This window comes from Saccopteryx bilineata, chromosome 2, assembly GCF_036850765.1.
Source record: "Saccopteryx bilineata isolate mSacBil1 chromosome 2, mSacBil1_pri_phased_curated, whole genome shotgun sequence".
In the NCBI taxonomy this organism is placed as follows: domain Eukaryota; kingdom Metazoa; phylum Chordata; class Mammalia; order Chiroptera; family Emballonuridae; genus Saccopteryx; species Saccopteryx bilineata.
In genome coordinates, this window is record NC_089491.1 from 151208510 (window position 1) to 151220790 (window position 12281).

Sequence of the window (12281 nt, forward strand, 5' to 3'; positions counted from 1 at the left end):
TATAAACCAGTATCTTCTAATTATAGTAAAAAAAATACTCTGAGCCCAGGAAAACTTCTTGTCTATGATCTTTGCTTTAGTCTCTCCAAAGTGTCTTCACCTCTCACAACTGTAAAATAAAAAAGACAAAAAGCAGTTTAAAAGAATAACATCATAACATAAATCCAGATTATTATTTGGAATGAAAATTATTATATAAAAGTTTTGCGTGGGACAAATATACACAGCGCACATTCATTCTGTTCCTGTGTTCTAAATACATGTGATCAGACTCCGACCAGAAGGTAGAAAAAAGAAACACCTAAGAAAAAATTCCACATAACATTGTTTTATGCTTTTTCATCACTGAAAAAGCCTAGGAAGGTTTATGCCTTCCTGCTTTTATTCAAAATGCAGCTTTCTTTTCAGTATTCAGGAGTTCTGTTTTTCTTTTTTGTTTAGAAGCTGGTTAGTTCAGCCTGTCCTTGACCCACAGATTATCAGGACCAGCCAAGACCAGATCCTGCAGACGCCCCACTGAGCACCGTCCGTGTTCCCCTGCAAAATGCAACTGGCATTTCCTAAGACCGAGAGTTTGAGGATTTCGGAGATCCAGTCCAGAAAAGGTTCCATTTAGAGATCTTTCTGCAACTTCCCTGCCAGCACGTGGGCCCTGCTCTGTGCACACCCCAAGACGGGGTCATCATGACCCCTGGCCGGAGGTCTCCTCTTGTTGAAGAGATCTCAAGAATTTTTACTTGTGTCCAGATCAGCTGTGTGAAACTGAGCAAATCACAGCATCTCTAAGCCTGAGGATTTTTTAGAAAAATTCCTGAAGTTCAGTAACATCTTTCTGAAAGGAGTGATTTTAAAGATTACACAAATCACAGAATTCTTCCTAATGACTTAAATGGCAGTAACTGGAATAAAATATTTGCCTGTAACATCCTTAGGTCTGAAGGATCTTACCTAACAGGTAAGGTCTGTGTTTAAGGGGCAGGGGCACTCATTTTTTAACACCACGCAATAAGGAATGTTCAACACTACTGAGCAGTGGCTCTGCATTCTGCTCTAAGGCGCATATCCTGGCCTCTTGCTCCGTAACCCTCTGCTGACCAGTGTCTGCTACTGGGAGCTGGCTTGGCACCAAGCGTCCACCAGTCTCCCCAAACCACCATTGCCAAAGTCAGTCTTCCCTCCTCATCTACTTCTCTGCAGCATTTGTCACTGTTGTCCACTTCTTTTAAAAATTCTCGTTTCTTAGCACCAGTGATAACACATCTCTGAATCTCATTTGCCATTTTTTGACCCCTCTTTTGTCTTATTCTTTGGCTCCTTCTATATGTCCACTGTTAAAAATAACCAATCTTGGATTCTCTTATCTTCATCAGGAGAGAGCTTAAACCCAAGCTCTCCTAATTCACTGTGTGGCATTAGATAACCCACAACCCCCTCTGGGCTTCATTTGTCCCTGAGAAAGGGACAAAAGTGGGCAGTGACCCAAAATGTCCCTTCGAGCTCTGCAGTGCTATGCCAGTCTATCCTAATCTCATTCTTGTATTCTATCAGTATGTGGTACAGTTTCAGAGAGCCCATACAAGTCTGTGAGGGAGCTAAGAGCACCAGGTTATCATTTCCAGAGTGAGAAGGAACCTTAAACATCACCTACTCTGAAACTTTCATTTTATAATTTAGGAAGCTTAGGTTCAGAGTGGGTACTCTGTTACTTCATAGCAGATGATGGAGATCAGAAGGAAGTCTCCTGGGCTCTCATGTGCTGCAAAATCCAAGCTCACATGTCTTCCAAGCCTGCCTGAAGTGCCTAACAGTATCAGAGTGAAATGTGATATAGAAGGTATAAATTGCTGTGGAACACCTTAGAGCTTTTTCTCCCTTAAAACAACAACAACAACAAAAAACAACTCTATACTGTTAACTCTAAGAACTCTTAGAGATATTTGCTATTGTGGACGCTTTACACAAAGTAAAACAATATGATCTCATAAAACATCTTAGATTTATGTTTTTAAATAGCCAAATAAAACAGAACATCAAGTCACAGAATACATATACTTACATTAATTCAAATGTCCAAAGCACAATACAATGATCTCTTTAATAGTTCATATAATTTAAGATTTACACACACAAAAGCATATAAACAAATATTAGCCTACTAGAACAAAGGTTTAAGAAGTTACTCAGACACTTTGGTAATGACACCTACATATTTATGGCAACAAGTAATGATGACTTTAAACTGTCAATAAAATCTTTTGTACAATAGGAAATTTACAGAATGGGAAGAAGACGGTCAAATGTACCTTTATTGCACTACTTATCTAACATCATATGGGATGTGGCAGTATCCAGTAAATTTTAATCAGTGAAGTCTGTTTACTCTGGTCTCTAAAATGATGAATTTAGTTGAATCATTCCCGAATCTACCTTTGTGCTTTATAAATAATGGCTGTTTGGTTCTTCCAAATGAAATAGGACACTAATACTTTTCTTGAAAATAACTCAACTTTAGTCCTAAGATGTTAGTAAAGTCTCTTTGTAAAGAGCACTAATACGCAAAGTTTACTTTTTCTTTCATGAATCCTGAATATGCCCTGGCTATGTAGCGTGGTTGGTTAGAGGATTGTCCCAATATGCCAAGGTTGCAGGTTCAATCCTTGGTCAGGCATACGAGAATCAACCAATGAATACATAAATAAGTGGAGCAAATCAATGTTTCTCTATCTCTTTTCTATCCTCTCTCTTTAAAATCAATCAATAAATAAAATTAGAGAAAATAAAGAATCCTGCAAAAAAGGATGCTGTCAGTCAAATCAGCTCTAGGCCAGCTTTGAAATGATCCGTGTTGCTGAAAGACTGAGATATCGTTATCTAGATAAACTTTGGAAAATCCCATCTTTCTCTCTGGCACACTGAAGAACCAAAGTGCTTTACTATGTTTCCTATCAACCATCTAACAAGACCATTTGATTGTGTTTCAAAAACCAAAGTCACTTCAGCCCTGTTTATTTTGCAGACCACACACAAAGTTAAAGATAGATTAAATTATTACATCATACAAATACAGGCACAAAATTAAGTGGACGCCACAAAGGGTGTGTCTGAAAACACTGAATTGACTGAATCTGAGTCAGATTTCACCCTGGTGGACTTTAAGATGCCCTCAGCTATCACTGTCTCACTGGGAAAGAGCCGGACTTTCCCATTCTGCCCTGCTGCAGTGTCCTTCAGGGGTTCCAAAAACACCACTCTTTTACCAGCACCTGCCTTCCGTTCATCAGCTGGAACATCACTAGCCAGGCCAGGACTGAGAATAGATGAATGGGCATTGCACTGGTTCAGCATACTTTTCTGTCTCTTGGCTTTACACCTGCAGGGACATGGTGTCAGATAGAGGTACAAAAGTACCAAAACAATACTGGCCACACAGGCTGCAAGAGTAGTAAAAGCTGTATTAAACGCCTCATGGGCATGGGATCTGTTTACAGTGAAATTGCTCACGTTTATTGTGACATCCACAGTTTCATTTAACAGGCGTTGCCTGTTCATTGCAATACAGTAATATACGCCAGCATCCTCAAAACGAGGGCTTTCTATAACCAGGCTTCCATTGTGAAACACACGAAAGTTTTCCTCATCTTTGCCCGGCTCTAGCCGTCTGTTATCTGGACCCACCCACATGAAATCAGTATTTGAACTACCAGTCTTGCTGTCACAGTGAACAATCAGCCTTTCCCCAACTTGAGCCTCATGAATAAAGCCAAGTGCATGGAAGGAGCCATTGATGATGCTGTCAGAGCAATTCATAAAGCTATCCTGGAGCAGAAGCACCTGATGAGAGTGCCTAGAGTCAGACCACAAGCGACAGGTATAATCGTTCTTAAAATCCATCACTGAGCTAAAGTGTCTGCGATACCAAAAGATCAGCAATGAGTAAAGGGAACAGTCACAGACAAATGGGTTTCCATGAAGGTAGATGCCACTCAGCTGCTTTCCTGGCACTAAATTTATATGGTGTATTGGCAGGAAGGGGATCCGGTTATAAGAAATATCTAGAAACATCAGTTCTGCTAGCTTGAACCTTCCTACATACAAATCCATGGGAAACTGCGTGAGAAAGTTTCCACTTAAGTAGAGTTTCTGCAATTGGAAGAGCCCTCCAAACGCTGAAGGATCGAGATAGGAAATGTGATTGTTGTAAAGCAGGAGCACTTCCAGAATCTTCAACTCTTGGAACACTGCGCTTTTCACAGTCTTCAGCTTATTGGAGGATAAGTCAAGACACTTCAAATTTGGAGTTGTGGAAAAACTGCCCATGGAAATGCTGGTGATGTTGTTATGACGAATAATTAGGGTGTTCAGCTTTCCAAACGATACTGGAATCCACTCAGAATCCAGAAGCCCAATTCTGTTATAACTCAGATCCAGTCTCTTAATCAGTCTGAAAAGGTTCCCAGGCACCTTGGACAGGTTTTTATTGGTACAACTCACGATGTCAGTGGCACAGATGCAAGCGGTGGGGCACACCCCGGAGGCACCAGGGCTCACAGTCACCGTGATCACCAACAAACACATCAGTTCCCTGCAGCCAGGTCTGACAACTCCAGGCAGGATGGGCAGTGTGTGTAAACGCAAAGACATTATGGTCGCCTCTCCGTCTATTCCAGGCGTCTTTGCCACCGCTCAGCCTCCCACCAGTGAATCTGGTAAACAATATTTAAAGAGAAGTAAAAATAGTAATAATGAATAAAAAACAAAATTAACTACCACCAATTAACCCTTAAGAGTGACACCTAGCTTTCTTTCTAGTAACTTTGGAAATAGAGATTTTATTTTACTCTGGGGAGCCCTACGTTGCCTTTTTACTGTTAAATGCAAAATTTCCTGGGTTACTCCTGCTTACAGATATTTACAACCACAATCCATCAATACAACCATCTCAACATCAGAAATTCAATATTTATTTAAGGTGCATCCTGCTTTTTTTTAAATTCCCTCCAACAGACGCAAAAATACACAAACGCATGCTATAAACAATTAAACGGAAATGCTTAGCAAGCCGCCCATCCAGAACAAAACTCACAAAGCTGAGAAGCCTCAAGGACTCTGGGGACAGGCTGCCGACGGTGGTGTCTTCTGAAGGTCTGTGCGTCTTTCTGTCTGTTTGTCACTCTCGCATCTTCCGAGTTCCTTTCCCTCTAGCTCCCGGCGGGCGGCAGCCTCTCGCTGGCTCTCAACTTTAGGAGTTTTAAGGAGCCGCGCTGGCAGCAGCAGCCCCGGGCGCAGGAAACGTCTCCGCCGGAGCCGGTGAGTTCTCCCGGGCTCTCTTCATTGCGCCGCTAAAGGCACCGTCTCGGCGCTCTGGCCGTCTTGTTCCCGCGCGCCTGGAGCCCAGCTCCCCGAGCCCGCTCCGAGGGGCGGGGGCGCGGGCAGCTGGAGCGCCCCGGCCCCGCCTCTCCGCGCTCGGTAGGCTGCGGGACCAGGGGATCCCGCGCGCCGCAACCGCCTGGTTTTATCCCCGCGTCCTGGGGTCGGATGCGGGGCGGGGAGCCGAGTCCCGCCCCTGCGCGCCCTCCCTTCTGCGGGAACCAGCTCCGAGGCTGGGGGTTGGGGGCTGGAGCAGGCTGAGCTCTTGGCGGTGAGCACGCGGCGCGGGAAGGGGCGACCGCGCAGCCAATCGGAGCAACGGCTGACGCCCACCCCGCGGTCCCGCGGCCGCCCGCCTTCCTCCTCCGGCTCTTCCCGGACCGCGGAGAGCGGGCGCGCGGGTGGGGCTGGCGTCCCCGGTAAGGGCGCTCTCACCCAGTCCCGCCAATTGCGTCCTGTTTGCCTAGTCTAGAACTCGTGGGGGTAGGGTGTTGGAAGATTAAGGGGGGGACACAGCCGAAGAGGGAGAGGTCGCGCCCTTGATGACCCCACTGAGTCGCGGCCGCTGGGGTCCCCTGCCATCCCCAATCTCTTAAATCTTTCCTTGGGTGAGGGCCAAGCGGGCTTCCACGGCCTAAGGGCAGTTGGTTTTGAAGGTTTACAAAATAAACACTGAAACAGCCTTCCGTCTCCGCCCACATTTGGGGAGGTGGTGGCGGGGGAAATCGAGCCAGTTCCCTGTAGTGCGATAGGGATCTCTACTTGAGCCGGGAAGGCGCTGCGGGGACATTACGAACCTCCCTGGAAAAGTTCTTTCCCTTTCCTAACTCGGGAGGCGGTATCAGGGATGGTGCCCAATTCCCGAAGGAGGAGCACTGGGGGGGGGGGGGGGGGGGCTGGAGCTGACCTTTCGGCTGGAATGTGAAGATAAGGGTATTAAGCTTTTTAAAATATCCGGCTCGCTCGGACAGGGACTGATCCCAGGAGTGGCTGCTCGGAGATTCTCCAGGCCTCCCTGAGACGCAGGGGGACAGGGGCACCGCGTTTAAGCGTGCTTTAGTCCAACAGGCAAGGAAAGCTTCAAAAAAACAAACAAAAAACCGGGGTGGGGTGGACAGATATGAGATGGAGGGCGTGGGGCTGACGAGATTTTAAAAATCCATTTTTGTTTGAGTGAGTTTTAATGATGGGATTTGATTGAGCCAAACGGCCCATTTATCTATTTTATCCGGATTAAAAAATAAATTACTGCCCTGACAAGAGATACTAACCAAAGCAGAAGAGACAGGAAGACTGAAAAGAGGAGCAATTAAGAAAACAATTGGGAGCAGGGTGTATAACTTGTAAAATTACTTAAAGAATAAAAATGATGACAAGACAACCAGCACCCCCCCACACACACACACACAAACACTTGAGCAGTCTGAATTTAATGAGAGTTGGTCTCTACATTATCCATGAATGCATTCACGTGGTAGCACATATCTCTAGTGCCATCTTTTAAAGAAAATTACGTGCATTGTTAATTTAGCCTGTTTGTGTAATATCGGGAATAACACTGGTAAAGCAAGATTTTTTCAGATGAGAGCAGCTTGATTCAAATGAGTTTCAGTTTCATGGAAAGTTGAATTTTGCCCTAAAAATTACAGCGTGAAATGCTTCATGAAAGCATTCCTTACTGGGAACTCCCAGGGAAGAGCCAGACATCGAGATTTTTCTAAAGGCAGGCAACACTTCCTGGGGTTCTCAGAAAACTTGGTCTCTAAGCCTTTATTTTTACAGTAGAATGTTAACACAGAAATAGAATTAAAGTTACTCAGAGGAATAATTTTGAAATGACTAATAAATGACCAGGTTTTTGCAGTGTGGTACTAAGTAACTATCATCCTATTCAAAGGAAACCAAGAAGGTGGGAAAAAGACCTGTATTTAATACAAAAATAGTCTAAAAAGAATAAGCAACTTTCAAATGAAAACAGAAGGTTATGTTATTATAGCTGCAGGCACATCACAGAAACATTATGCAAAGATTACACAGCATAAATAAACTAAGTGCACTCAAAATCTACAGACAAATTCATTTCTCTATTTGAATACCTGATTTTGAGGATTTGTCAAGAGAAAAAGAGTTGTGAAAGGAGTGGGTTCACTTAGCCTGGAAAAAAGAAAAATAAAAGTTAACCTTAATAAAGGTATAAGATGTGAACTTATTTTGTAGAAGATAACTTTTTGTGTTTATAGCATCCCTTCACCTTCTTCTACCTGGTCCACTCCACTCTTTCAACTAAAAGTCCTACAAAGGCAGAAATATCATGTGTGTGTGTGTGTGTGTGTGTGTGTGCGCACGCGCGCGCACGTGTGTGTCAGACACAGAGAGGGACAGACAGGCAGGAAGGGAAAGAGATGAGAAGCATCAATTCTTCGTGGTGGCTCCTTAGTCTCCTTAGTTGTTCATTGATTGCTTTCACATATGTTCCTTGACCAAGGGGCTATAGCACAGTGAGTAACCCCTTGCTCAGGACAGTGACCTTGGGCTTAAACCAGTGACATTGGGCTCAAGCCAGCGACCATGGGGTCATATCTATGATCCCACGCTCAAGCCGGTGACCCCATGCTCAAGCTGGTGAGCCCTTGCTCAAGCCGGCAACCCTAGGGATTTGAACCTGGGTCCTTTGTGTTCCAATCCAATGCTCTATCCACTGCACCACTGCCTGGTCAGTCCAGAAATATTGTTTTAATCACTGCTCTTTTCTTAGCTCCTAGAACCCTGCTTGACACTTGCTTTGGCACACAAAATTTTTGATGAATGAACTCATAAATGGAGAAACTATTCTAGGCTTACCTCACCTGAGTCTGCTGGTTGCCATTCTGCTTTCTGTACTTTAAAAGCTTGTGTGAGCCCTAGTGGGTTAGCTCAGTTGGTGAAAGTGTCATTCTGAAACACCAGGATTGCCAGTTCGATGCCCGATCAGGGCACATACAGGAAGCAACCAATGAATATACAATTAAGTGGAACAACAAATGAATGCTTCTCTCTTTCTCCCTTTCTCTCTCTTACTCTAAAATCGATCAATTAAAAATTTAAAAAGAAAAAGCTTATGTGAAAGATAGAGGGGAAGAGAGGGAAAGAGGAACGTTGCAAATATTATGAGACTTGGATCCAGTAGTGCCTGAAGGCCGCTGCACGTTATGCTTCCTTTTTAATTACATTTTCCACTCTCTCCTTTTTTTATTTTTTTTTAATTTTTTGTTTTTGATTTTGGCTTAAATGGTTTTGAATGTGTTTAAGTCACTTATGACTGAAAGAGTCCTAGTGTGTAACGACGGTAGTAGTAAATATGCTTTGGGTCATAATGATGTGCCAGAGACTGAGCTCAGTTTTACATGCGTTATTTCATTTACTGCTTGCCGTAACCCGGTGACATTGTATAATTCTATAACCCAGATGGTAATGGAATGAGACTAACTTAGCTTGAGGCTCCATTCGAAGGATTTAGATTAAATAGAAGATATTTCTGACAGGGTGATTCCAGTCTGGAATGAATTGCCAAGACAGATGGTTGAATTGCCTTCTCAGCTTAAAATAGGACAGACAGATATTCCTCTGGCCTTTCCTACATGGCACAGTCTACTGTGTTTGTATTTTTGACCATTCAATAATGACTTCAACGAATAGTGGATTGACATTCGGCATGCATCTGAACCTAATGTGCTGGTGGGTGTGGTCATGGGAATGTCTGGTTGAGTTGGGGTAACACCTACTTGGGAGCAGGAGTGTAAGTAGATGAAATCTCTGGTGTTTTTCTGGCCCTGCAGTTTCCAAAATTTCTCAGTTTGTGGTTAAAAAGTTAAGGCCCTGGCCGGTTGGTTCAGTGCTAGAGCGTTGGCCCAGTGTGTGGAAGTCCTGGGGTAGATTCCCAGCCAGGGCACACAGGAGAAGCACCCATCTGCTTCTCCATCCTTCCCCCTCTCCTTCCTCTCTATCTCTCTCTTCCCCTCCTGCAGCCAAGGCTCCATTGGAGCAAAGTTGGCCTGGGCACTGAGGATGGCTCCATGGCCTCCACCTCAGGCACTAGAATGGCTCCAGTTGCAATGGAGCAAAACCCCAGATGAGCAGGGCATCGCCCTCTAGGGGGCTTGCCAGGTGGATCCCAGTCGGGTGCATGCAGGAGTCTGTCTCTCTGCCTCTCCGCTTCTCACTTCAGAAAAATACAAACAAAAAAAAAACGATTAAGAAGTTCGTGGTAAGAGATGAAAAATTGTTAAAACACTAGCTTGATAATTTGGAGTCATTTTTACTAATAATGAACACTTTGATAGCACAGAATATCCTATGAAGGGCTTTCCTATGCCATATCCTCCTGTGATTATAGCATACATCCTGTAATCAGGTGTAGTTGGGACAGCAGCAGATATCGACTGTAGCCTCTTTTTTAACCTGCAGGCACATTGGCATTCTTCAGAGACAGTGCTCACTGGCGTCTCTAGCTCTGGTGTCCTTACCCTGGAGGTGGCCTTCTTGGAAAGGCTTTTACAATATGACAGCAGCCCTGGCTCACAGGAAATGTATATCTTTGCCCACTCCGCTCCTGCAACAGCCCCTTCTCCCTTGGTCTGCTGCAGTTGATTTATTAAATTGTCCAAGATTGGTGGCAGAACTGCCTCTCCCCCAGTACTATATTTCTCACTGTCTGGAGACCCGAGCTCCAGCCCCTCTGAATTCCAGGGGGTGTATGGTGACTTGTGGCTTCATTCTCTGGAAGCTTCCTAGATTAGAAATGAAGGGGATGGAGTAAGGGGGGCAGAAGGGGTTGGGAGGGCATGCAAGACCCTAAGAACTTCATTGATAGGTTCTTTTTTAAAAAAAAATTAGTTGAGATAAAACTCACCATTTGATCACTTTAAAGTATACTCTTCAGTGATTTTAATATACTCACAGTATTGTGCAGCCATCACCACTGTGTAATTCCAGAATAATTGCATCACCCTCAAAAGAAGCCCTGTGCTCATTAAAGCAGTCACTCCCGATCTCCCCTCTTCTCTGCCCCTGGCAACCACTAACCTACTTTCTGTCACTATGGATTTGCCTATTCTGGACATTTCATATAAATGGAATCATACAATATGTGGCCTTTGTGTCTGGCTTCTTTGGCTTAGCATAATGTTTTCAAGGTTTGGCTGGGGTTCTTAGGCTAAAGGTTGTAGAACCAGTTGGGATCATGTCTTTGAAATTCTGCATAGTTGGTTTAGCTACACTTGAGCTTAGGATATAAGGCATCTGCCCACTATCATTGTCATTCTTGGCCCAAAGTCCCATTTACCTAAAGTATTCAATTATAAAACTATTAAACTCTCATGTGGTTACAGAAATCTAGCAGTTTATGAGCTGAGGAGATCTAAGTTCTAGTCTTTGGGAAAAGACTAGTATCTCTGTAAGCCCCAAGAAACAATTAAGGATATAACAATTAATGATTTCTTAAATTCCTTTCAACTTCAAAAAATTAATCTGATTTTCTGATAACAATGTGTCTGCTGCTGCCCAGACCCCAGAAAGACAAAGTGTTAGAACACAGGAACTGGCCGTTAGAGCAGGCCGGGTCTGGGTCCTCATCTGGGTCAGTTATGGCTGCACTGGGCAGATACTTCCTCCTCCTTCTCCCAGGGGAATGGTGTCAGTCCCGCTGCTGCTTCAGGAAAAGTAGCTTGGGGCAAGTTCTCTATAGTTGAGATATCACTTTAATCTATTAAATGTTTTCTTGTGATGGGGTAGTACATGCTCACTGCAGCGTTATTTCTAACAGAAAAAAAAAAGGACACCTTTAATGTGCAACAGGGATGTGGGTGAATAAATCAGTGTACATCCACCTGGTGTCATTAAAAATAATATGTCAGAGAAATACCTGGTGACATAGATAAAAGTTACAAAAAGGTACTATTTCAATTTTTGTAGAAGAAAATATTTATGTGTATGCCTAGAAGATCATCTGAAAGAGTACATACCTATGTCAAAACAGTGGTTTTAATTTTTTTTTCTTTCCTTATCTGTATTTTCTATTTCCTACAATACTTTTGTGGTAAGAAAAAGCATAATGAGAACTTACACCTGTTGAAAATTACCTATGACCAAGTCACATGCATCAATGTTTCTGCTCTATTGTGATTCCTACTTAATGTTCAGCAGCTGTAGCTTCAGAGAACAAAGCCCTCTTCTGACTTCTTTGGCTGGGAATGGCTGATTTCACCTGATTTGAGGTACAATGATTGCTGTTCCTTCTTAGCAATAGTCATTTATTTGGCAAATATTTATTGAGCATCTACTATGTGCTGTGCACTATTCTTCAGTGTGAGAATTATAGCGACACATAATGCTATACTAGCCACAAAAGTCTTATTAGAATGAGGCACGTATAGTCACTTACACATTTTTTGTAGGCCAGTTGTCCACATTCCCAGGCTTGGGACTCAACATCCTTGGTTGGGATCACTTCCCAGCCTCTGCACATTCTGACAACACAGTCTCAGACTAGCCTTTGTGAAGGAAGCGTGGCTCCTGCCCCATACCACCATTTGTTTTTCAGTGAGAAACAAAAATAAAAATAACAACTGAAAGTTTTTTTTTTTCTAATCCTAAAAATCCTGTGTACTCATTGTAGAAAAATTGGAAGAAACAGAAAAATTATAAAGAATCACAGAATGCCATTTATCTTACTGGTAAATTATATTTCTGCTCAAAGAATAAATCCTTTGCAGTGAGGAACCTGAGAAATTTGCCAAGAGATGATTTTCTCTGTCGTAATTATGTAATAAGAAAAATAGGCAGACCTTTTTTTAATACTCCGAAATTCTCAGCCTTCGGAATGAAACAAGCAAAGGAAATTTTGCTTTATAAAAGTCAATGTCAATGTGTCAAAGCCT

General features: G+C 43.3%; 2 protein-coding genes across 4 annotated transcripts in view; one reads left to right on the top strand and one right to left on the bottom strand.

Moving 5' to 3' along the window:
• Positions 1 to 2069: 2069 nt before the first annotated feature.
• AMIGO2 (adhesion molecule with Ig like domain 2) lies at positions 2070 to 5990 on the bottom strand. The gene is made up of 2 exons (XM_066258186.1): positions 5084 to 5990; positions 2070 to 4703 (listed from the first exon to the last, which is right to left on the bottom strand). Exon 2 carries the CDS (start codon positions 4639 to 4641, stop codon positions 3076 to 3078), a length of 1566 nt encoding a protein of 521 aa, XP_066114283.1. The 5' UTR covers positions 4642 to 4703; positions 5084 to 5990; the 3' UTR covers positions 2070 to 3075.
• The window catches only part of PCED1B (PC-esterase domain containing 1B), a 159708-nt gene continuing 152609 nt past the window's right edge, over positions 5183 to 12281 (top strand). For all 3 annotated transcript variants that reach the window (XR_010729142.1, XM_066258187.1, XM_066258188.1), the window contains exon 1: positions 5183 to 5307. The gene's annotated coding sequence lies outside the window, so the exon portion shown is untranslated. The remainder of the gene's footprint in view (positions 5308 to 12281) is intronic.

Excerpts from the sequence above, each read along its gene's own strand:
- AMIGO2 (XM_066258186.1), bottom strand. The coding sequence starts at position 4,641 with ATGTCTTTGCGTTTACACACACTGCCCATCCTGCCTGGAGTTGTCAGA.